The sequence below is a fragment of the Lissotriton vulgaris genome, chromosome 3_2, assembly GCF_964263255.1.
Source record: "Lissotriton vulgaris chromosome 3_2, aLisVul1.2, whole genome shotgun sequence".
Taxonomy (NCBI): domain Eukaryota; kingdom Metazoa; phylum Chordata; class Amphibia; order Caudata; family Salamandridae; genus Lissotriton; species Lissotriton vulgaris.
In genome coordinates, this window is record NC_141690.1 from 1,968,502 (window position 1) to 1,994,935 (window position 26,434).

The 26,434-nt window shown below is 49.1% G+C and overlaps 1 protein-coding gene across 2 annotated transcripts in view; it reads right to left on the reverse strand.

The window, feature by feature from the left end:
* The window catches only part of NSUN7 (NOP2/Sun RNA methyltransferase family member 7), a 1,179,115-nt gene that overhangs the window by 425,321 nt on the left and 727,360 nt on the right, over positions 1-26,434 (reverse strand). For both annotated transcript variants that reach the window (XM_086963929.1, XM_086963930.1), the window contains one exon: positions 3,275-3,458. In XM_086963929.1, the coding sequence (XP_086820055.1) occupies positions 3,275-3,458 (184 nt within the window). The remainder of the gene's footprint in view (positions 1-3,274; positions 3,459-26,434) is intronic.

The window sequence follows — 26,434 nt, forward strand, 5'->3', positions numbered from 1 at the left end:
ATCGTTCGTGAAGCGGTCAATACGAGTCTGAGTTGTACCGCCTTTCACACCTTTCCCGGCCATTGTTCGGTCGCGGAGAGGATACAGTTCGTCGGTTCGGTGGGATATCAAGAGAAATCACCTTCACGATGCGGTCCTCAGTTTAAGGTGAAGAGGGCTTCCGTTGCAATGAGGGAGACGCCCCGATGGTCCCCACAAGGCAGACTGCCGGGTAAAGTTCGGATGGTTGTCTTGACAATCTACGGTCACCCTTCCCATGAACCTCCGTTGGGTATAGCAAGCAGTTTGTTATTGGGTAGGGCCGTCACTGGGTATGGTCCTCCAACACCGACCACTTTCTGTCTGCGGTAGCCGAGCGGGCTGCACTTCCGGTCGGCCTCAGTTGCCACTAGAATGCCCGGAGGTGGGCCTGTGTTCCGGTCGGATCAGCACACGACGATAACTCCGTCGTCCAATTCACGAATTTCGTCCGGGAACTTGCTGCCAGTTCCGCCCGGTCTCGGGCGTTCAGTGCCGCCGTAGGAGGTAAGAATTAGTCACGGATTATCGTGCGGATAGATGGAGAGGCCGCTTCCCTGCCGGAGCTAGTCCTCTATGCTGCCGCCATGTTCGGCCGCCAGCCACGCCCCCCGTCTTATGAATTTTTAATGTATTATTGTTTTATTTTGAAAGATGTGTATCTTTCAATTTTTTAACCTTTCTTAAATAAAATCTACATGAATGTTGCAGTTTTGAATCATGAGTTTATTAGTTCAACTACTGCATATATTTTTCTATTGTGTGGTTACGGGAATTGTATTTTTTCTTTTGTATCAGAACTGTGCCATTCGAGTAAATGGTTAAGAAGATATTACCATTCAGCGTCTGGTGATTCGGGAGAGAGGACGTCAATTTGCGGATATGGGATTTAATGGTGGCTTTGGAGATGTGAAGATGTGTGTTGAGGATGATGATCCAGGTGTCAGGTCTTTCAGTGTAGAAGATGAGGTCCGTTTTGATCTGCCCTTTAGATGAGCAGTGGAAGGAGTCTACGAATAGTGTTTCAGGGTGCTGTCTGATCAGCATATGTTTGAAGTGTCTCTTCACTTTGCCAGAGAGGTTGGGGGGGAAGGAGATCGCAAATGAGTTCAGTCCGTCGGGTGTCAGATACTGTGGTGTTCGAGGGGAGATAGCCATATGCGAGGCCGGTGGGATTATGTCTGGGTAAAGAGGGGGGTGGGACTTTCACAGGTGTGAAGGAGAGACTGTCGTGTGAAGGGGAGAGTGCTAACTAGTCCGGGGGGCTGAGGAGCTCAGGGGTTAGCTACTGGTGGGAAAAGACCAGGTGGGGGGAGGGGGATTGGGGAGCTCGAAGAGGTAACTTCCGGTGGGGAGAGACCAGGGGGGGCGGGTGGAGTAGGGCTTCTTCAAGGACCTGGTTAGAGCAAAGGTGATAGTCAGGTATATAGGGGAGGGGGCCTGTGTCGTTGGAGGTCTATTCTAAAGGTGTCGGGATCGCCTCTGCCATGCCCACCCATTTAATCCCCGGTGGGCGTGTCAGGGATTGGCGTCTAGAGGATGTCTGCACTACTCTGTGGGTCCGGGGAGCGTTGGGAGTTAGTGGATCAAGACTCTCTAGAAGCTAGTCCAAGTATAGTCTTTAGCAGCCATTTCAGGGACAGATACTTGGAGGCTGTTTCAAACTAACCTGAGAGTCTTTGTTGCAATGTTTAGCGCGTTGCAGGGGCATTGGCCAGGAACCCTCTTGCGTTCGGTCATAGGCGACATCTTTGAGGTTACCCAGAGTTAGTCATGAGAGATTGATGGAATTAGCCAAGGGTGAAAATCCTGGTGGTCATTGCTGAGTCAGGCAGCGAGGGCTTAGAGGGTGTCAGGTCTCAGGGTTCCTCTCCCTCCTCAGGGCAACCTAGTTGTCATTGTGAGACGCAAAATACACTTATTCTCGATGATAGGAGGATCCAGGCTGCCGGGGGTCTTCATTGTCTTTAAAGCTGTCTGAATTCCTGTGGTATATCAGTATCTGGCGGCCATTACGGGGTCAGGCAGCAGGGGCTCCTAAAGTGCTCCATCCCGGGGGCTCAGCTTTCGTTTCAGTACAGCCTGATTATCGTCTGGGGTCTCAGATGCCCCACTTCAGAGGGCTACGGGCGACCAGGGGTCTTCTGGTGGTCTAGAGTTGTCAGCTTCCGTTTGGGCGTCTGCATTTGGCGGCCATTACAGGGTCAGGCAACAGGGGCTCCTTGCGTGCTGTACCCCAGTGCACTCATTCTGCTTCAGGGCACCCAGATTGTCGTTGTAGGTCACAGATGACCTGTTACAGAGGCTGCAGGCTATCAGACGGTTAATTTGTGGTCAATGGGCAGTGTGTTTCCTCGGGTGGCAGCCATTACAGGACCAGGCAGCAGAGGCTCCAGGAGAGGTGCATTCTCTGTACAAGTTTTTTTCCCTATTGGCCAGTTTTAGTTTAACCCTGGGCATAGGACTACGCGACGCTTGCGGAGCGTGCGTAGTTTGCGCTACTACACACTACGCAAATTACACGTAGCACAGAAACGCATAGCAGGCATGTTTTTGCTTGCTCGCGGTCCTCAACGTCAAGTTGGTGACCGCGAGCGAGCAAAATCAACATCACAGCAAGACTTTTTCCTCGTTCGCGATCAGCAACATCAAGTTGCTGATCGCGAGCGTGGAAAATTAACCAGCAAGTAGATCATAGACATGAAAAAGTCATAAACCATGTTTTTGTAGTAGAATATTCCATGGGAAGCATTAAAATCCTCAATCAGACTGGTATAGATGAAATGGCATGCTTTGAACGAAAAGGGACCTTGTTTAATGTATTTTTAAATTTCTTGTGCTAACACTGATGGCTTGCCCTTTGATGTTAGAAATTCAAAAGCCAAAATTAAATGATCACTTATGCTTTCTGGTATTCTAAAACAGTATGTATTTCATTAACTACAAGATTTAGGGTGATGGGCATGTACATTGCTGTTTAGTAGGGTGAAGGCCATTGAACATGGTTGTGGACTATGCAACAAGATATGTGATGTGATATGGGAAGCTTTTCGTTAAAACATAAATGTTTGAAAACTGGTAGGACCATTTGGTTGTCAATACTGAACACTGGGCAAGGTTTAATAAACATGAATGGTTTGTATATAATGTATTTCTTTTTTAAAACGTACCCACATAAAAACAATAACAAAGTGCATGCATACAGTATTTTGAATGACCTTTGTCCTGTGAATAACCTGTGATTTAGAATACCAACCTGAAATATAAGTTTGTAGTTTGTAAACAGTTCCATATTAGCAAGTTCATCTTTGAGATTTGGAGGAAAAGCTAGTACATCTTTGCAATTCTCATCAGCACAGAAAGAATAGCCTTCAAGGTCTGTCATTGAGTTAACTTTATTGAACCCTTCCATCTTCAAGGCGGAGCAGATGTCAATAGCACTGGAAATATATAATAACACCCAATTACTTATGAAATGTTTCTGCATATAGTACATATCAGATAGCACAATATACAAATATAAGCTTTACACATTAACACTTTCTAGAACTCAGCAGTAATACTAGCTTGCATCACATTGAGTCAGAAAAGACAGAATACAACACCAGGTTTCAGACTAAACATGCTTGCGACAGATACCATATGCTATAATAAAGACAACTGAAGAGGAATATTAAAATTATACATTTCTCTTCAGGGAGAGGGAATATCTAGATTCACCCTCAATATTCCAACTCACAATGACTACATTTAATAATTAAAAGAGCATGATGGGACTTGTCTAAATTCGCAAACATTAAAGTAATTTGCACATTCCAACTAAAACAGATGAATTGTAAGTTTACTCACCCATTATTGCACAGATATGTATATATAAACAAAATACTTGAGGTTCTTTATTTAGGAATACTCAATCAGGTAGAAAAGGACACACTATGCTATGATGACATGGCATCAAAGTAAATAAAGATAGTGGTGAAAAACAGCTATACTTGAGCAATCCAAATCATACCTAACCCTGCATATACCCTAGAATACATTATTACCCTGTCGTCCCTAGCTCAAAACCTCTTACTCAATGAGAATATTTCCAAGCAACAATAAAAACAAAAATTTGTTGTGACAGAAACCATTTATTGTAAATAACTTCTGGGGTTTCATTTTGGTTCCAGTACAGGGAACATGTACACTCTACTGGATACGCCCGATAAACTAGTAAAGTTCAAAGTTTGTGAAAATGTTAACTTATAATAAATTAAGCAAACACTTGCAATGGCCATAGATCTGGTATTGGCAGACAGTCTTTTGACTTTGTCTTTGCTTGTTTTGTCATGGTTTTTGTAAATCTTTATTGTTGGGAAGTTGTCAGGCCCTCGTCAATCTTAAAAAAAACAGTTGCTCTAACCCCCAAAAACTTTTGGGTCTCAAAAAGCTTCTAGTCTGTAGACCATTTCACATTATGACCTTGAGAGTATCCCTGCTACTTGGAGTAGAAAGAAGCTGCTTAAATAGTGGTTTAAATAAGAGCTTTTAAGTGGTGGAACGGCATGAACATGTCTGTGATTCACGCAAACCCGCATCCCCGTGCAAATGCCTTCCCTCTCCACTTTCCTGTAATGTAAGAACAAACATTAGGAAAGCAATTGGTCTTCCCTGCTAACAGAGGCTCACACCTATTGGCTTTCCCAGTGCTTCTTTTGGGTTTGCCATCGTTTATGGCAAAAACCATTGTAAGATGGAATACTGCACACATTCCTACACACATACGGCCTCTTGGAATGGTTTTTTTCTATAAAGAATATCAAAATTCATTTCAAATTGGCCAGGAAGTGGAAATCAGCAGGCAGGGCACAAGTTGACCAGGGGGCGCTTGGGAAGAGGAGCATTTTATTTAAACTGAGAAGGAAGGCTGGGGAGCAAGGAAAGAGTGGGGTAGCTACTGAGAGAGAGACAGAGAGAGAAAAAAGTATATTGTCATACAAGCAGTGCCTGGTCGTAACATCAGCAGTAAAAGGATACAAACAATCAAATCAAAACATGGTCAGAAAAAAAATGCTACTCTGGTTGGGAAAAAACAAGAATAGTGAGGTAAGTCACTGAATCAGGAGCAGAGAAGTGTGATAATATTAATGGGTCTGTTGCCAACAGAAAGTAACATTTTCTGTAGGCGATAACTACAAACTGGGGTAAATGCATTATGAGAAATGGATATCCTGCCACTCCTTTGCTACTTTATTTCTGGGAATCTATTTGGCAAATTGCTTGTTTGATTTCAAAGACATTTGTTGTATTTATTTAATCAAAACCATTGCATGACTAAAACAGTATTCTACAGAAAAGAATCTTTTTTTGTAAAAATATGACAATTTACAACAAGGATACATTCCATACTTGCTTCAAAAAAAGGACATGACAATGTTGATTCCCGATTACACAATAAAATAATTAGATATGTGATTGTCATTTCCCAGTTCAGCTGGATTCGAGACAAATACTATTGTTACCAAATTTAAGTTGTGTGGGATGCAGAGGCAACCTGTGGGGCGATAGGCCAGACAGTATTTCTTAAGGTCATGGCGGTGTCTCTAAGATGGTGCTCTCAAGAGTACATGGGAAGCTGTGCAAATTAAATGTCAAGTCTAATTAAAGAAGTTGTTTTTATACTGTTTATATTTATTAAAGTGTAGGCTTCTTTGCATGTCAAAAATAAAGCGCTTTGAGTGCTCTGCAAACATTAAGCCATAATAAACAGACTCACAGGATAATTTATGGGTTCTTTCCGTGGTCACTAGGATCGACCCACCTAAACGTGATAGTCAAAGATAGGTTTCAGAGCAAGTTCACTAAGACAACTATCCAAAAATTGTGATGCTTCTCAGAGGGTTTTGAGCAAAGTCTGGTCTCAACCTGTTTTACAAAATGCATCAAGAACTAAACCCACTGGAGTGCTACATGTGTGGGGTTCACGCATTTAATAACAACGCCTACAGGTCTGAATCCCTAGGATAAAGAATGGCTTCCTTAAAAGGCTTCTACGTTCGGCATGAAGAGTCAGACAAATACATATTAAGTGAATTCGTTTTTCTTCTGCTTTGCTGCACAGCCTGCAAATAGCAGAGACCGGCTTTTTGGAATATGGAGAGAGGCTGTCCATTGTTGGCAACCAAACGGTGCACCATGAACCTAGTTTTTAGGAAATGTGAGAAACAAGTGAACAGATATGGCTGAGGGCCTAAGGAGAGGTAACTATTATCTGCCAAAAGATCGCTTGCTTGGCCATTTCATTTGTATCCTCCAGGAATGAAAAACATGGAATCTGTTTGTTTAGGAGAGGAGCCTTATGAATGGCCTCCCTGAACATGGCAGAGCTAGGAAGTCGGATGCCTGTATTAGTGACAGGGAAATCCATGTAGTCTCTTGTATAGTGAATCATTTGAGGATATGCTTAGTTCTTTCAAGATAAAGGTATCCAAAGTGACCAATGATGCATTCTTAAACTCATGACATGTTTCAAGAGATGTTTCTCTAAACCCACTTGGGCATGTGAGGAGACCTTTGGCAGACAAAATATTTTAGCTATTAGTCGATCTATGGTCTCCGAATTCCTTTCCCTCATTATTTTGCTCCTGTATGTTAAATTTGCTACCAACTGGGCACTGAGGCTTTTGAGCAGGGTGTCAAATGTTGGACCCTTCAGTGCTTTTGACAGAGTTACAAAAGCAAGGTTAAGGGATCCGTCTTTGGCTTGAATTTGTAACTTGTGATGGTTATAGGAGTGTCGGTGCGCATATCTGTGTCTATTTACATGCCTAATACGCACCAACGGCTTGGCACGTGAGAGGTGTAGTGCCTAACTGACATTTATGCTCTATGATGGACCCTTCTCTACTCAATTAAATCGTGTACATTAGAATTAGGCTGTAATTTTTTGCAATAAGAATGATAGATAAGGACTAAAGCTTAAAAGTTTACTCAAAGAAAATAAGTACAGAAATACGTAAGCTTAGAGGCTTATCACCTTATTTCTGTTAGGGCTTCTGTGTTATGGGCTTTTAATGATTTTAAACTACCAACTGCTTAGCATTGTTTGGGTTTACTTTCCACTTGTACCAACCTTGTTTGAGGCAGCTGTAATAATATACTGGGACTTGGCACCTATTGAAATATAGACATGGGCTGGTTTAGCTCTCTGCCTTGAGGTGTCTTTTCAGCCCTGCACTAGTGAACAGTCTTTATAAAGAAATAGAATAATCATGTTATGGAATCGCAACTCAGCTAAAAACAGGGCATTTCGTGATGTTACCTGCCTCTGCCCAGTCACTATTATTATTTTCTAATACCAATGCTTATCTAGTACCTTTTCACATAAAGACGTGTTGTGAAACTGGGTCTGGGATCAAACCTCTTAGCAATGATTATCAAGTTGCATGCCCCTAAAACTGGTCGCATTGCAGACAGCAAATTATCTCATGCTTACATATCCTGCAGGGACCGACACCAGGTGCCAACAATATACATTCACCACCAATGGTTCAGTGGCTACCAACACCATTAACATTCTTAATACAAGCTTTACCCTTGACTAGGTGGGGTATGGAAAAGACACAAAGTCTGATACAAAAGCACACAACACCCTTTGTATCACATAAAGCACCATCCTTGCTGGCCAGACCAACTTCCAAATGAAACACCCCGTCAATAATCAATCCCAGGCCACCTAAGCTAAGGCTAAAAGGTCCAGGACAACCAGCAGGCCAGTCCCTCTTTCAGTCAGCCCAGTGCCCAGCAAGCCACAACCACGGCCAAACCATCAAAGTGTACACATTTCTGGCTGAGCCCCTGTTTTCCACAGTGAAACTTTCCATAAATCGAGGTAAGGGTAAGTGGGTGTCTGCCAAATCGCCTCCAGCTGAAAGAAGGACCTTGAGAGCTCTTGTCGTTGTGTGGTGACAGGGAACAAAAAAGAAGCTCCTTCGTCCTTGCCTGTATTTAAAATGCCTGCCGAGGCGTGGATGAAATCACTGCTCCCTGGCTCTGGAGTGAGGGGAGACATGGGAGCCCCCATACCTATCTCCCATCCGCACCTGCCTATGGAGCGACTAATGGCAATACTCTGCTATGGGCAGGGGTGGCCTCCTCATGGTGTGCTCACAAAGTGCCAATCGCTAAGACCTCAACTTACACAGCTGATGCAAAGAAGATTACCCTTTTGTCTCACCACCTTTCCCTTCATGTCAACCAGCCCCAAAAAAGAATCAGACTCCAAGGGTGTGTGGTCTTCCAAAATGTAGCTATTTAATCAAATAAAACATCAGTCAAGGAATGGAAGGGCAAATACATATGCCCAAGACATAAAAAGCAGGGAAGATACACACAGGTTGCACTGCAAGAGACTGGAATATATACAACCCATGTACATTTGGCAGGATTCAGTAGTACCAAACAGTTTCATACTGAGGATACACTTACAACTGCATTCCCCTAACACTGATGGTATTGCAGACAGCAAACTATCTCATCTGCACATCCCCGCAGTGGTAGACACCTGGTGGCAACAACTTACATTCCCAGGGCCGTTTCTAGGTGTTTTGCCTCCCTAGGCGAGAATTGAAAAATGCCGCCCTCTCCCTTTTACAACCATCACTCTGTCCCCCCCCCCCTCCCCTCCCTTTTACAACCATCACTCTGTCCCCCTATCATCCAGGCCTCTTCAGTTTCTCACCCTCTATACACTTTCATTCTTTCTCTTCCAACAAAATCGTTTAGCACTCTTTGAAAACTTCAACTACCAGTTACAGTGGCAACTCAGCTCGTTTTGCTGCAGAGTAGACTGGCCTTAGTGACTGGCCCATCCCTATACCAGGCTGTCATCTCATCATCTTCCATTTCATCAAAGGGTGAGCTCAGGAGCCTCTCTGACCTTACTCGATCCAGTGACATGATGTGAGAGGGTACAGAGAAAAATCTAGAAGTGAAAAACTGAACTCTGCACAGTGAAGACAGACTGATGTCAGCTTTCAGTTACCTGCCTCAGAGCCAGAGCCTGGAAGTAACTGCATGCTGCCTGAGGGTCCATGCAACAGCAGCTGAGGAGCAGTAGTGGATTGATGCTGGCAGCTGAAGCCAGAAAAGTTGGGAAAAAACTGTCTATGTGTGAGAGAGACAGTGAGTGCATATGTGTGTGTGAGAGAGAGAGAGAGAGCATGTGTGTCTGTGTGAACATGTGAGCACCTGTGTTTGTGAGTAGAAATTACACATTTCTGGCAGTGGCATATGTAAAGTAATTATTGGCACAATTATGGCACTGGCGTACTAGATGTAATTGTTAACATGAGGGAATACACCCAATTCATATTGGGTGCACCAATTGACATACACAGTGTATCCACTGCACATTTTGAATAAATGGGGTACACGCCTGAGGAGCGTCAGGCTGCACTGGCTTGGCACACCATTGGTTATTGAGCCAATCAGTGTAAAATTTGACCTCATATCATTCAACATTTTCCCAGTGGAGAATCTCCCTGAGCCCTTATAGCAGAAGTCTATGAATTGAATATGATTGAAACCTGCACTCCTACCATCGATGCTGTTCCTGATCGCTGTGCCTTTCGTACATAGTTTTGCCTTTTCATGTGGTGCTGTGGCTGGTATTGAGACAGTAACTGGACATTGGGGCTGTAATTGGACAGAATAGCATGGTCATCTGGATATATATGCCCATGGATATATGAAACCAATGAACACTTTAGACCTGGCTAACAAGACAAGAAATAGGCCCTATGGTTCACCAGAAGCCACTCCAGATTTCATCTAGTGGTCTAAGTGTAAACCATCCGCCCTTCTGGATGTCGAGTTCAGAAATTCAAAGGGAAATGTAAAACTTTATCCACTAGGGGACTGGCACGTGTTAAGGGAAGTAGAAATTTAATTGGATAAATTACAAATGCACAGTCTGCTTCAAATGAACTAGGGGTGGGCACAATTTATCACAAAAACCAAAAGCAGTATTTTGTTGGTGCTGCACTCGTGGGCTAAGAGGAATTTTTTCATGAAAAATCAACTACCTACGGAAGCATGATTCTGAAAGGTATAAAAGGGGTAGACTTCTACAGAGTGCATTTGTTTTTGGGCTGGTCTTTAGATATGTTGGAATGGAGCAAAACAGGCTGTGGCAGAGTGCCAATTTGGTGAAAGTTTGCAATGGGAGTGTCGAAGATTGGTCTAGGAAGGCGCGCAGAAGGAAAGCGATCTTGCAGTGAGCATGGTGAAGTCTTGTATCTGTAAACAGGAAGCAGTTTACACCTGCTGAACTTTTTCTTCTAACAGGCTAAAGAACCAGACACAAGATTATTGCTCTCCCTTTACTTTAGAAACATCTTTGGGGTCACGGGTGACAAGATGGACTGCGTTTAACTTTCTCCTCTGCATCCCTAAACTGTTGCAAGAAAGTGAAAGGCAATCCCAAACTCCTGCTTTTTGCCGCCCTCCCCCTTTTGCCGCCCTAGGCGGCTGCCTAGTCTTGCCTAATGGCAGAAACGGCCCTGTACATTCCCCACCAAAGGTTCAGTGGCTAACCACACCATCAACACTCTTTATGCAAGCTTCACCTTTGACTAAGTGAGTTATAGAAAAGACACAATGTGTGATACAATCACTCAATCAATCAACCAATCAATCATTGGTTTATAGAGCGCGCTACTAACCTGTGAGGGTCTCAAGGCGCTAGGAGGTGGGGGTAGTGGGGAGCAGCTCCAGGTCAGCCGAAGAGCCAGGTCTTGAGGTCCTTCCTGAACGTGTGGAGGGTTCGGGAGCGTCTGATGTTGACCGGGAGCTCGTTCCAGGATTTGGCTGCGATGTAGGAGAAAGCTCCCCTGCCGGTTCTGTTTCTGTGGATGAGGATGACAGCTGCCAAGGCGAGGTCAGCAGAGCGGAGGTTCCTCTTGGGTACGTGGAAACAGAGTCGGTCGTTGAGGTATTTGGGTTTGATGTTGTTGCGGAATTTGTATGCATGGGTGAGGAGTTTGAAGGTGATCCTCTTCTCGACGTGGAGCCAGTGGAGGCTTCGAAAGTGTTGGGCCATATGTTTGTGGCATGGTGTCCCTAGAATGAGCCTGGCTGCGGCGTTCTGGATGGTTTGGAGTTTGTGTAGAAGAGTTTTGTTGATTCCAGCGTAGAGGGCGTTGTCGTAGTCTAGTCTGCTGATTATGAGTGCATGGGTGACGGTCTTTCTGCAGTGCGGTGGGATCCATTTGAAGGTCTTGCGGAGGATGCGGAGACAGTTGAAGCTGATGGACGCGACAGTTCATGGAGAGGGAGTAGTCGAAGATTATGCCGAGGTTCCGGGCGTGGTCTGTTGGGGTGGGTGGGCTCCAGATGGTGGACGACCACCATGTGCTGTCCCAGGCGGAGGTGCAAGGTCCGAGGATGAGGACCTCGGTCTTCTCGGAGTTGAGCTTTAGGCAGCTATCATTCATCCAGGCAGCTACGTTTCTCATTCCATCCTGGAGGCTGAGTCTGGTGAATTCTGGGTTCTTGTTGAGGGAGAGGATGAGTTGTGTGTCGTTGGTGTAGGATACGATGCTGAGCCCGTGCTGTCTGACGATGGCAGCGATGGGGGCCATGGAGATGTTGAAGAGTGTCGGGCTTAATGAAGATCCCCTGAGGTACTCCGCAGATGATGTCCGTGGGGTTGGAGAGGAAGGGGGGGAGAGTCTGATCCTCTGTGTTCTGTCCAAGAGGAAGGATTGGATCCAGTCGAGGATGGATCCCTGTTGTGGAGTCTGGCGGCTAGCGTGCTATGTGAGAAGGTGTCGAAGGCTGCGGAGAGGTTTAGGAGGATGAGGGCTGCGATGTCGTCGGTGGCAGCGAGGAGGGAGGTCTCGGTGCTGTGGTTGCTGCGGAAGCCAGACCGGGATGCGTCTAGGATGGAGTTTGCTTCAATGAAGGCGGTCAGCTGGGCGTTCACAAGTCTTTCGGTTTCTTTTGGCTGCAAAGGGGAGGAGAGAGATGGGCCGGTAGTTCTTCAGGTCAGTTGGGTCAGCCATTGGTTTCTTGAGGAGGGGTTTTACCTCTGCAAGCTTCCAGTTTTCTGGGCAGATGCCGGATACGAGGGAGGAGTTGATTGTTCGACCTAGTTCGGGTGCGATGACTGCGGTGGCCCTGTGGAAGATGTGAGGGGGGGAAGGGGTCAGTTGGGGCTCCTGAGTGCGTCTTCTTCATGGTTGAGAAGATGAGTTCAATGGACGTAGGTGCCCAGGAGGATCGGATCGGTTTCTTGGCGGTGGTGAGTGATGTGGTGCTGTTTTCTGCTGTCTCGCTGAAGTTATCGTAAAGGGCCTTGATCTTTAGGTGGAAGTAGGAGCTGAGTTTGTCGCAGAGTTCCTGGGAGGGTATGATGTCAGTGGCTTCGCAGGTGGCCTTGTCCGTCATATCCTGGGGCCCACCCCTCTACCAACAGGCTGCCAAGGAGGCTTGTGTGACCTGGTGCCCTTGCCTCCCCAGCCGGTGTCCTCATTCTCCCTGCGGAGAGCTTACCATCTCACCCCTCAGTGCTAGCCTCGGGAGTATGTAAGCGGGCCTCCCGTTACCCCCCTGCAAATCAATGTTCTGTGGCCTCTTTTCCGCCAAACGCCCTCTTACCCCACCTAAACCACTAACTTCAGGGACAGGTGGGTGGGAGATTCTAAAGGAAGCCCCGTTCAGGTGGGTGACCAGTGCAGGAAGAAGAGCGCAATCTGAGGTGTACCTGGGGCTAGATAGCCCCCTTGGCTCCGCCTACCCCTCCTGAGGCTCCAGCCTGAAGTCCGTCATTAGCTGACCCAGAAAGACTTCATGTCCAGTAGCCAACCGGCTACTGGACAAACTATGGGGGTGTGGCAGGGATCTGGGAGGCCGGGGCCTAAGGGCGCGCTTGTCTAGGTCTCGCGCTTTGCATAGGGCCCGGACCCCCCAGCATGACCCCCGCCCCAACCTCATGCATGTAAGCCCACAAACAACTAACCAGTCAAGGGTGTGGGTAAAAACGGCCATGTTTAATCTTCCAAAACATTCATAAACATGACAAGATCATAATTAAAAATGCACATTTCAGAATTCAAATATTTACATTTTTAATATGTACCAGTATGCTAACTTGTTCAAAGACCAACGGTTATGTAATAACTACTTCCTCCAGCACCAAGGGGCCCTCTGGCTCGCATCTCCAAACTGAGAACCACACAAGGCACAACCCACCTGCGTCCTTGAGCGTTGAGCCACCAGTCTACGATCCTTGTCCGTCATATCCAAGGGCCCACCCCTCTACCACCAGGCTGCCAAGGAGGCTCGTGTGACCTGGCGCCCTTGCCTCCCCAGCCGGTGTCCCCATTCTCCCTGCGGAGAGGTTACTGTCTCTCCCCTCAGTGCTGGCCTCAGGAGTATGTAAGCGGGCCTCCCATTACCGCCCCTGCAAATCAATGTTCTGTGGCCTCTTTTCTGCCACTAGGGTGACCAGGGCCCACGGGTCCTTCACCCTCCCCACCCGCAAACAAGTTCTGTACAAATGACCAAATCCCTTTGATCCACACATCTGTGCCAATGTCAGACAGATGAACGCCATCATGATGAAACATCAAGTCCCCTTAGATCAGTCTGTGTGGAATGTGACACAAGCGGCCCGGGCCTGAGCACATCTTGTCCAATTCCATGTTGAGGAGTGTGAGGAGTTGGCCTGGTATATAATGCTCACTAATTCTTAGTGATCACTTTGTACCATGCCAAGCAACCCTTATGATGATTGGTTGTAATTCAACCTTGTAGACCAGTTATCCTAGTGGTAACGTGGACAAAGCAGTCTTAGGCTAAACTCTGAAAGGCATGTGAAGCCAGCTGTTATACCATACACAACCCCCTTGAATACCAAATGAAAGGGACACCACACAGATATATATTGAAAATATATATTGATTTATTAACTATAAAATCCCCTGGACTCTTTATGAGCACAGAAGCACAAGCGTTAAATCACAAGACAGTTTAAAATACACAAAAGTTGCACAATATGGATGAGCCCTAGGGACCACCTAAACCATATACTAAGAAAGTGGTATAAGAGATACCACTAGGAAAGGGAACAGGCCTAGGGCCTTGGGAATCGCTGGAGCTATTCGAGACTAGCAGTGACTAAGTCGGGAAAGGCCCGCGGGACTCGGGTGCAGTATTCAAAGTGCACGCACTTTCCAATGTAAAGTCTATGGTGCGTAAAAAGTACAAAGTTAAAAAGTTAGGAACCTTCCGAGTGACCTACGGAGCTGAAGCTTAAGACACAGGCCCTTGAGATGTGTACCAGTGTAGGAACACCGGCGGAGCTGAGTTACCTCACCCACAGGAAGCGGGTGCACAGGGTCGAAGTAGTGTCGGGTTTCGTCACGCTGGTCGATGGTGCTTGGAGCTGAAGATGCTGCAGGTGGCTCGATGTGAGGAGTTCCGGTGGTTCCAAGGGTGGATCTGAAGATGTGAAGACCTGAAAGCAGAGGGGACAATGTTCAAAGTCACTAGCCAGTGACTACCGTGGAACCAGATTGGAACCAGGCGATGTCGGGTGCAAACAGGCGTTGTCGTGTAGCTTCTCTTCTGCAGCCACGTGGACACCGGGGGTCGAGGACGTCCAGGAGTCGGTCACGAGCTGTCCCACGTAGGCTTCTCGCTGTTGGCGGTGTCGGCGACCTGATCGGAGCAAACAGGCCTTGGCTAATGCAAGCCACGCAGGAATCGAAAAATGCTTAACACTCGGACCAGCAAGGTCAGAGCGAGTGCTCCTTTTCACAGGAGCTTGGGTAGGTCTGGAGCAACCAGACCTGCTGTGTAGTTCGTCGGTTTCGTCGCCAAGATGGCCGCTGACCACGTGACTAGTGGCCGGGATGGCGTGTCGAGTGGCACAATGCAAAAGGGCCCCACGCAGATCGTGGAGATGCTGGAGGGCTGATCTTCGGTGCAAGGGCTGCTCGGTGGTGGGGGTTCTCAGTCCCCAAAGCACAACGTCGAGGATGCCTCAGAAGCTGCGCGGTCAGCTTTTCGAGTGTCTTCCAAGAGGTCCGGTCCCACATCACTCGGTGCCTCCACGGGTCCCTTCTTTGCAGGGACTGTGGATAGGGCTCTGAGAGGTCTGGGAGTCTGGTTCTTGTCGGGCTCTGGGCTCGGGCTCCGGCGGGAGGCGGCGGCAAAGCAGACGTCGAGTTGCTGGTTGTTGCCTGTGTTCACAGGGTGGCCACTCCTAGGCCACAAGGGAGATTCTCTTCAGTCTTCTGAGCAGCAGAATGTCGAAGTCCAGTCTTCTTCTTTGGTTAAAGTTGATTCAGGATGATCTGCTGTGCAATGGCACTGCTCCCACTCTTATTCCCAATCTGAGGGGTGGATCACCTACTAGGTCCCTCCTCTGGGAGGAACCAGGAAGGGGGGTGGTTACACCCCCTTTCCTTTGTCCAGTTCGCGCCAAGCCTGGATCTGGAAAGTCCCAGGACCGGTTTGGACTGGCCTATGCACGGGGACACCTTGTGTGCCCCCGGCATGTCTGATTCTATTCAGCCCTGTCCTACCCAATACACAAAACCCTGTCTGGGGTGGTGCTCGCACCTCCCAAGGCAGGAAACCCTTTGTCCAGGCCACCATCTGCCGAGTTTCGGTCAGCAGCAGGAGGCCAGACTCGTGTCTGTGGTGGCAGCATCCATTTTGTGATGCTGAGGCTCTGGTTAACTTTAACCGGGGTTAAGGCTACACACATGTCGTGTCCCTATAGAAGGGTGGAATGCTATCCCCGTCGACAGAACTGTCGAGGGGATAGTATTCCAATTCGTATGACACCTTACTCGACATGTTTTGATAAAGCCAAACCAAAGATAGCAAATAACCGCGAGGATTATAATGCACTTAAGAGTATATGGTATGGCAATATCCCGGAACAGCTTAGGGAGTGGTTCCCGACAGCTGCAGACAGGCTCAGCTCATGCTAGAGCCCCATCTCACATATTTCCAAGCACTCTGCCTCCAGGATTGATGAGGCCTTCCATAGGAGTGGCTGATAGGTACATATGTGTCCAGTTTAAGGTTAGATATAGGGATACTATATCTAAGTAAGAGGTGATTACACCAACTTACCCCAGCTGAGTGATCAGCCAGTTGTGTCAAATATGGAGGCCAGGCCAGGGGTGGCACAATACATGCTGCAGCCCCTGGTAGGCCTTGGAAACACCTATGCCCTGGGTACCTATGGTACACTGTTACAGGGGCCAACAAGGTGAACCAATTCCAATTGGGTTATGCACCTAAGGTACATGGAGTCCATTTTAAGGAGAGAGCAATCAGCCTGGGGCCCTGAATAGCAGGATCCCGGTCGTTGAGGTATTTGGGTTTGATGTTGTTGCGGAATTTGTATGCATGGGTGAGGAGTTTGAAGGTGATCCTCTTCTCGACGTGGAGCCAGTGGAGGCTTCGAAAGTGTTGGGCCATATGTTTGTGGCATGGTGTCCCTAGAATGAGCCTGGCTGCGGCGTTCTGGATGGTTTGGAGTTTGTGTAGAAGAGTTTTTTTGGTTCCAGCGTAGAGGGCGTTGTCGTAGTCTAGTCTGCTGATTATGAGTGCGTGGGTGACGGTCTTTCTGCAGTGGGGTGGGATCCATTTGAAGGTCTTGCGGAGGATGCGGAGACAGTTGAAGCTGATGGACGCGACGGCATTGATCTGGCAGTTCATGGAGAGGGAGGAGTTGAAGATTATGCCGAGGTTCCGGGCGTGGTCTGTTGGGGTGGGTGGGCTCCAGATGGTGGACGACCACCATGTGCTGTCCCAGGCGGAGGTGCAAGGTCCGAGGATGAGGACCTCGGTCTTCTCGGAGTTGAGCTTTAGGCAGCTATCATTCATCCAGGCAGCTACGTTTCTCATTCCATCCTGGAGGCTGAGTCTGGTGAATTCTGGGTTCTTGTTGAGGGAGAGGATGAGTTGTGTGTAGTCGGTGTAGGATACGATGCTGAGCCCGTGCTGTCTGACGATGGCAGCGATGGGGGCCATGGAGATGTTGAAGAGTGTCGGGCTTAATGAAGATCCCCTGAGGTACTCCGCAGATGATGTCCGTGGGGTTGGAGAGGAAGGGGGGGAGAGTCTGATCCTCTGTGTTCTGTCCAAGAGGAAGGATTAGATCCAGTCGAGGATGGATCCCTGTTGTGGAGTCTGGCGGCTAGCGTGCTATGTGAGAAGGTGTCGAAGGCTGCGGAGAGGTTTAGGAGGATGAGGGCTGCGATGTCGTTGGTGGCAGCGAGGAGGGAGGTCTCGTGCTGTGGTTGCTGCGGAAGCCAGACCGGGATGCGTCTAGGATGGAGTTTGCTTCAATGAAGGCGGTCAGCTGGGCGTTCACGAGTCTTTCGGTTTCTTTTGGCTGCAAAGGGGAGGAGAGAGATGGGCCGGTAGTTCTTCAGGTCAGTTGGGTCAGCCATTGGTTTCTTGAGGAGGGATTTTACCTCTGCAAGCTTCCAGTCTTCTGGGCAGATGCCGGATACGAGGGAGGAGTTCATTGTTCGACCTAGTTCGGGTGCGATGACTGCGGTGGCCCTGTGGAAGATGTGAGGGGGGGGAAGGGGTCAGTTGGGGCTCCTGAGTGCGTCTTCTTCATGGTTGAGAAGATGAGTTCAATGGACGTAGGTGCCCAGGAGGATCGGATTCTTGGCGGTGGTGGGTGATGTGGTGCTGTGTTCTGCTGTCTCGCTGAAGTTATCGTAAAGGGCCTTGATCTTTAGGTGGAAGTAGGAGCTGAGTTTGTCGCAGAGTTCCTGGGAGGGTATGATGTCAGTGGCTTCGCAGGTGGCCTTGTCCGTCATATCCTGGGGCCCACCCCTCTACCAACAGGCTGCCAAGGAGGCTCGTGTGACCTGGTGCCCTTGCCTCCCCAGCCGGTGTCCTCATTCTCCCTGCAGAGAGCTTACCATCTCTCCCCTCAGTGCTAGCCTCGGGAGTATGTAAGCGGGCCTCCCGTTACCCCCCTGCAAATCAATGTTCTGTGGCCTCTTTTCCGCCAAACGCCCTCTTACCCCACCTAAACCACTAACTTCAGGGACAGGTGGGTGGGAGATTCTAAAGGAAGCCCCGTTCAGGTGGGTGACCAGTGCAGGAAGAAGAGCGCAAGCTGAGGTGTACCTGGGGCTAGATAGCCCCCTTGGCTCCGCCTACCCCTCCTGAGGCTCCAGCCTGAAGTCCGTCATTAGCTGACCCAGAAAGACTTCATGTCCAGTAGCCAAACGGCTACTGGAAAAACTATGGGGGTGTGGCAGGGATCTGGGAGGCCGGGGCATGAGGGCGCGCTTGTCTAGGTCTTGCGCTTTGCATAGGGCCCGGACCCCCCAGCATGACCCCCGCCCCAACCTCATGCATGTAAGCCCACAAACAACTAACCAGTCAAGGGTGTGGGTAAAAACGGCCATGTTTAATCTTCCAAAACATTCATAAACATGACAAGATCATAATTAAAAATGCACATTTCAGAATTCAAATATTTACATTTTTAATATGTACCAGTATGCTAACTTGTTCAAAGACCAACGGTTATGTAATAACTACTTCCTCCAGCACTCTGGCTCGCATCTCCAAACAGAGAACCACACAAGGCACAACCCACCTGCGTCCTTGAGCGTTGAGCCACCAGTCTACGATCCTTGTCCGTCATATCCAAGGGCCCACCCCTCTACCACCAGGCTGCCAAGGAGGCTCGTGTGACCTGGCGCCCTTGCCTCCCCAGCCGGTGTCCCCATTCTCCCTGCGGAGAGGTTACTGTCTCTCCCCTCAGTGCTGGCCTCAGGAGTATGTAAGCGGGCCTCCCATTACCGCCCCTGCAAATCAATGTTCTGTGGCCTCTTTTCTGCCACTAGGGTGACCAGGGCCCACGGGTCCTTCACCCTCCCCACCCGCAAACAAGTTCTGTACAAATGACCAAATCCCTTTGATCCACACATCTGTGCCAATGTCAGACAGATGAACGCCATCATGATGAAACATCAAGTCCCCTTAGATCAGTCTGTGTGGAATGTGACACAAGCGGCCCGGGCCTGAGCACATCTTGGCCAATTCCATGTTGAGGAGCATCACTGACACGTTCAAAGCCCGGGATCTGACTCCAGTGGCCCATTACCGGCATGGTATCATACATGACCAAGCAATGTGAGCGTTAGGAAAAGCTCTCCGTATCCATGCAAACTCTGTCAGTAAGGGCTTCTCTGACTGCCATGTGTCCTAACTCCACCATGTTGTTACCGCCCAAATGCAGGGCCACCAAATCTGGGGACTGATTTCCCTCGCGTTCACTTGTCTCCTCGATTAGCTGCCGCAATTGCCGAATTCGCAGGCCGCCTACGCCACGCCATAGGAACGATGTTCTCTTTTAAACTTGGTGGTTTCGACACCCGCTTCTGCCGTAGCTGCACTGTGGCCCGCCGCACGAACTAGTGTCCCAACACCCACACCACCTTCAAAGACATACTATTAGTAGGATGAGCAATGTAAACGTCAGCATTGTCATGTCAAAACATCATTCTGTCGTCTCAAACTAATTTTGGCCGCACATAGCGCTTAAAACAGGCCGATGAACAGAGCCCTACGCCTTTAACCGCTTCTGCCGGTAAGCCAGCGCCTGCCGCCAATGTTGCCACCCCAATTCTGAATGAGTGTGAGGAATACCCGCTAGGATCCAGGCCCAGATGCAACAGCGAGCGCTTAAAGATTGCCCTGAATTGAAACTGCGACAAGCATTCACCATATTCATGTATGAACAGTGCTTGAATGCGCCGAGGCGGCCGTATCGCAATGTAGGACTCCATCCTTGCCACTGGGCAAATCCCTGCCCCTGGTGCGGGGGCCAAGTGAATCATGGTCCCCTTCCCCAGAGGGTCTGTCTTGGATCTCTTTAGCACCACCACCAAGCCCCCCGCGACCAGGTTTGTATCCTGTCTCTGGAGTCCCCCAGTGTGGTCTGATTTAGAGGTCCCCACCAGTTCCCCCAGCTAGAATGCACCATAAAATGCTAAGGTGAACGCATCGCCAAACAGGATGCTCTCATAATCAGACGAGCACACTGACCGTAGTACTCCCAGAATGTCCCCTAAGGTTTTTAGGTCTAAGGGCCGTCTCCAATCTTTCTTAACACCTTCCAGCCTAGCTCATCCTGACAGAGCTCTCCTTAATACGAAAGCTGCACCAGGGTCGCACTGACCCCCCCAGTTTGGCAAAGAAACCTATTGCCGTCACATGCGCCCTAGCATAAGAAGCTGGCCTCCCCTGTTCTCTCAGGGCTAGCAAAAAGTCGCAGAGCGCCCCTCTTGAAAAAAGCGCCGCCTGGATCGTGAGCTTAGAAAATGTCCTGTATGCTTGAAAGTGTTGATGGTAAGTCCTCCTAGTGCGCTCGCTCAAAGAAGCTCCCACTATCCCAGCTAGACCGGGGCTCCAATCCTCTACAGAAATGTCGGGAAAACAATCATCTGTTCCTCTGCCTGCAGGTGATACCTTCGGAAATCCTGTAACTTGGAGCGAGACAAAGCATCAGCAGCCAGATTCTCCACACCTGGAATATGTGCTGGTCTAAAGAGCAGATTGAGCTTTAAACGTGGAGAAGTGTGGCTCAATGGTTAGAGCGGCAGACCCTGATGCAGAGGTCTAGCCCGAGACCAGGGTTCAATTCCCCGCCTCGAGGGTTTTGGGCTCAAAATTCCACGGACCTGATAATTCTCGCCTTGGTGCCTATTCCAATCATGGAGTCCCACTCTGCAACTCTGGGCAATAGCTTGCTTAATCTCCACAACGGCCCCAACAACGCTAAGGATGCCTGGCCTCCACCTTGGGGGTTCCCAGGAGTGGACGCCTCACAGGGAAAGCCAGGATGGGTTCCACAGCGGTATTCGTACAAGCGCCTTGAGACCCTTGCGGGTGAGTAGTGCGCTATACAAGTATCAATTTACATTTACATTTTAAACATGCCAAGACTAAATGCTTTAACAACCTCAAAAGATGTTTGCAAGTACCCCCCCCCCTATTAATAGCTTCTACCACAGCGATGTTGTCTGACCAAAAAATGACTGACTTGTTCTTGAAGACCCTCGGCCCAGACTTCTACTGCCTCTACAATTGGGAATAATTCTAAAAAGGCTATGTTTTTTGTCAGGCCCCTCTCGTGCCAAGATGATGGCCAGTCTCCCCTGCACCATTGAGAGCCCAAAACTTCTCCAAAACCAATGCTTACTGCAGAATACGTGACCAGGCCCAAGTCTGTGCTAGATATAGTTGGTTCAGGCCAAATCACCTTACCATTGAATTCCTCCAGGAAGCTACGCCAAATCCTCAGGTCCTCCCTCACCTCAGCTTTTAATCGGACGTGATGGTGTTTCTGTGTCAAGCCTACCATAGCGTGCGCGATTGACTAATTCTCAGGGCAAAATTTAACTGGACCACCAAAACCTGTAGTTGATGCAGCGTGACTTTGGGACCTGCCAGAGGAGAATCTATTGCTTGTGAGAAGGCCTGTACTTTGTCTGCTGGCAACCTGCATTCTCCCTCTACTGTGTCTATTTCAATGCCCAAGAAAGACATGCTGGTCGCTGGCCCCACCGTCTTACCGGGGGCAAACGGTACTCCCAGTTCCTCAAACATCTCAACTAGCTTGCCCAAGGCTTGACCACACTTACTTGATGCTGGGGGACCCATGATCATGAAATCATCCAGGTAGTGTACCATGTCCGTGTGCCCTGTTCTGAAAACAAAAACCCACTGCAGCATAGAGCTGAATATCTCAAAGTACCTACATGAAACCGCACAGCCCATTGGCATACACCTGTCATAGTAAAATTGAGAGTCTAGCTGAAAACCTAGTAAATGGGAATCCTCGGGGTGTACTGGCAACAGCCTAAAAGCTGACTCAATGTCAGTCTTAGCCATAGCGGCCTTGGGCCCTAGATCGCGCAGCCTCTGGAGTGCTGAGTCAAAGGAAGAATACGTAACCGAGCACAGGGACGGGTCAATAGCATCATTCACAGACGCCCCCCTTGGCACTGACAAGTTGTGAATCATCCTGAACTGGCCAGGCTCCTTCTTAGGCAACATGCTCAGAGGTGAACAGACAAATCCTGGCAAAGGGGGAGCAGAGAATGGCCAGCCACCCTCCCCAGAGCCCTCTCTTTCTCTACCTTTTGCGAAACTACAGAGGGGTGCCTATGAGCTGACAAAAGGTTATTGCAATAGTCCACTGGTGGTAACCCGTGAGCTGGAATGCGGAAACCTGTAGAAAACCCCTCAAATAAAGTCCTGGCTGCCTTCATGTCAGGGTACTGATTCAGCCAGAAAATTAGCCTCCCCAAATCCACTGGTGTGGGTAAATTACTGCTGGGGAGGGGGCTTAGGCTCTCTCCCTTTCTCTTTGGATTTCTTAATGCATTTGAACTCGGGATGGGAAGGGTGGCCGCAGTATGCACATGCGTGTTTGAACTTACATGCCCCTGGGGGCCAGGTGCACGTCTTCCGGTTAAAGGCCCAACACGTCCCCCTTTTGTCCCCAGCGCCCTCTTGGGAAGTCCGAAAGGGCTACTTCATGGGTGCTTTATTATTGACACTCTCTAACCAGACATTTACTTCTGTCTGGTTCCAATCCATGTCAGGATCCTTGACTTTAGCCCATCTAAAGTCCCTATCGTAATCCAACCAGGCCCCCCACCATACATTGTTTGTGCTTTCAAAATCTTATTAGCATAACATATCAAGGGTACAGCCAACTTCTCTAACATTACAATGGAAAATACATTGAAATCAAATAACCAATTAGTAATGGATTCCTCTACCCTTGGTTTCCTATCTCTAAAGGAGCCTTCCTTACCTTTAGACTCTACCTCTCTTCTCTTTAATCAGGGAAAATATATCCACAAATTTTCCCTTCCAAATATTTTCCTTTGTTTCTGGCGTCCGGAACAGGTGCAGGCACGATGGGGACTGTACTGGGCACTGGTGCTGCTGGTACCACAGGCATTGGAACTATATTTGGGAGCACCAGTTGCGCTGAAAGCCCTGAATCCGGCAAGGGGCACTAGGCCCGGGCGTTACTGGGGAAAAAGGTGCGGGGGAGAGCCCTCTGGAACCTTGCTCACCCTTCCCTTCTCATTCACACTGGGCTTCTTAACTAGGGGAGGAAAAGCTGCTATAGGCGGGACTGTAGTTCGCCGCGGTCGTGCCCCGGGTTTGGCTCAGGCACCTCCTCGCTGTCTGGCACTGGCGCCTCACCCCCTTGTTCCTCCTCACTACCATCATCCTCCGTGCCCAATTTTGCGAACACCAGCTTCAACAGCTGTGCAATTTCTAATTCCTCTTCTTTCCGTTTCTGGTTGCGCTTGGGTGGCATTATGAACTCTTTTATGAAAAATGACTAGTGCCTTTGCTCAGTTGTTCCAACCAATTTAATGCAGCCTACACCAATTAATGTCTCCCCTTATTCGTTCAGTCTTTAGCAATCAATGAAGTTTTATATAAATGACGGCTCCCCAGCCCTCCCAATCACTTTGTGTGTCTGCTCGTACTTGCACCTTCGGCCCCTGTGTGCAAAATGGGTCCGTTCTCTTTTAATCCGACACCCAGCCGGCCGGATAACACAGCACAGAAGCAAAACCCAGCTCTGGAATTTCAAAGATACGCTCACCAAATTGTGGCACTGCACCCCAACTGCAAACGCGCTCACGCCACAAAGACCGATACTTTAAAGCAAGGCAAGTCGGAGTGCCCGATGCTCGGCCAATCCCACAGAAAAGCCCGCTAGTACCCCGTGAGTCCATCAAAAACAACAGTCGCCATCAATCAGGGAAGGGCGCCTCCCACAAGCGGGGCTGCGCTGCCACTACCCACAATACGACACAGCTGAACCAAAACAGTCCACCCCTCCCGCTACGCGCCACACCAGATGAAGCGCCGCACGTCCCCGAGCCCTGGCTTCCCGCCCAAACTATCGAGTGGCGAGGTCTCCGGAGAAGGTGTACGGGGGGACTACTACCGCTAAAACAGCCCAGCCAGCGCCAGGCTCATCCACCCCAGCTTATGCGCACACAGATCAAGCGCTTGCCCTTCCTTAAAAGCCGGTCTCCTGCTCGACAAACCAGGGATTCAACCCCCTAAGACAATCCTCGGGCCAGCTACGTCAATTACTGGGACGCAACCACATGAAAAGCACACAAATCCTTCCCTGCAAACCCGCTCACCCCCAGCGCCTCAACACCTTACCTCAAACACTGCTACGCCCAAGCCGCAACGCTACCGACGCCTCAAAGAGTTCTGACCCCCGATGACCAAGGCTCAGTATTCCGCTGCCGACCGCGAAGCACTACTCTCCCACGCGGTCCCTAGGTCGAAGACGCCATCCCTGGAGAAGATTCGTCAGAAAGCCCCGTTCAGGTGGGTGTCCAGTGTGTAAAGGGCTGTGGTGGGCCCTAGGCCCTCATGCTGGCAGGCACTCACACACAGACGCAGGACACACTGGATGTATGGTGCAACTGGCCCAGAGCACGTGCGCTCGGCCTCTTTTATTGGTACTGTGTCTCATGACCAGTGACATCAGTGGTGGGTGGGTGTTTAGTGTGGATACAGGCTTCAGCACTAGAATGCTGACTTATGCTGGGCATTACATCCCTTCCCAAATTGGTTAAAAAAATCAAACCAAACAGAAAAAGTCCAAAACATGTGGGAGAAAGAAAACACAGAAAATAACATTGGACTTGCGCTTTCAAAACGACTCTCTTTGGCTGCTTGCAACCCGCAGGCAGTATAGTTCTTGCGTTTTGGATTAACAGTTCTTGGTGGCACGATTCGCAGTTGTTCGGCGGGTTCAATCTTTGTCTGTGCAGTCTGTCCGCTGTTCTCAGCCCTGCATTTTGCTTTGCTCTCTTTTTTTTTTTTTAAATTTATTTTTGTTGTTGCATCAGGCGGATCATGGGTGCAGGAGACAAAAACCACTCGGGGGAGCGTCAACATTCCGCTCTTCCCGATATTCTGCAACTTTTCAATGTCAGGTACATAGCTTTCATCATGACGAACTCGTTTTCTGTTTTCACCCCAAACTCCCTCCCACCCCCCTTAACTCCTGGAAAAGTCAACAACTGAGAAGCCTCTATCGAAAGCCCCTCTTCCCGCCCTCCCATCCCCCCCCCCTCTGCAGCATATCCCCCTTTTCCGCCATCCCCCTCGACCCCCGAGCCTCTCTCCCCCTCTAAGTCTTAACATAGTATACAGGTAATCCAGCGACCCGAAACCTCCAGCCACAACTACGTTGGAATCAGCGACAAACATGCCTCCCCGGCTGTCTCCCCTGCCACCCGCCCTTCTCCCCGGACAGTCCTACTCCAGTCCATGGTAGCGCCTCCACTTAGTCCATATTTTTCGGAATTTCCGTGGGCACCCTCTAGCTTTGTAGGTCACTCTTTCCGCTGCCATATACATATCTAAACCCCTCCTCCATTCCTCCAGGTTGGGTTTCCCAGGCGCCCCCCACATACGTGCTATGTCTCTTTTTGCTACTACCAAAGCCAGCAGCAGGAAAATGAGTAGGTATCGAGTGATGTCTACTTCCGTCGACATGCCCAAAAGCGCCAGTTTGGGGTCTCTAGGAATCTCCACCTCCAATATCATACTCAGTTCCCTGAATACCTCACCCCAATATTCCTGTATCACAGTGCATCCCCAAATGATGTGGAAGAAATCGCCTGTCTGATGCTGGCATCGTAAGCAAGAGGTGTCGGTCACCCTCCCCATCCGGGCAAGCCTCACTCTATCGAAGTAAGCCCGGTGAAGGATCTTAAACTGTATGAGGCGAAGCCTCGATTTTATGGCCACTTCCCTCGGGTGCATGAGTGCTAGTTCCCAATCCAGGTCCTCCATCGTGCCCACATCTGCCTCCCACCTCTCTCTGAGTGTCCGCAAGTCTCCCAACATATTATTTGTCAATGTTTTGTATGTCATAGATATTGCCCCCCTCTGTATCTGCTCCTGTAGTAATCGGCCCTCGAGTGGTGCAAACTGGGGTATGTCGGTAAGCGATATGTGCTGAGCTCCCCATGCGTGTCTCAACTGCAAGTATTTATAGTATTGGGTGTTCTGGAGGCCAAAGTCCTGCTGTAGCGCCTGGAAGGTTTTAAGTTCCCCCTTTGCTATGACATCCCCCACCGTGGAGATGCCAATGTCGTCCCACCTGTGGAATCCCTTCAGTTTATGCAGCTCTGTCAGCCACCCACATGACCATAGGGGTGTCTGTCGGGTGATCCTTTCATGCCAGCCCATTCTAATTGACGCTCTGCGCCACGCCGTCAGGGTGATCCTCGTCGCTGGTAGGAGCTGGCGGCCCCCTTTCCCTCCATACAGGAAGTGTAATACCGTCTTGTTGCCCTTT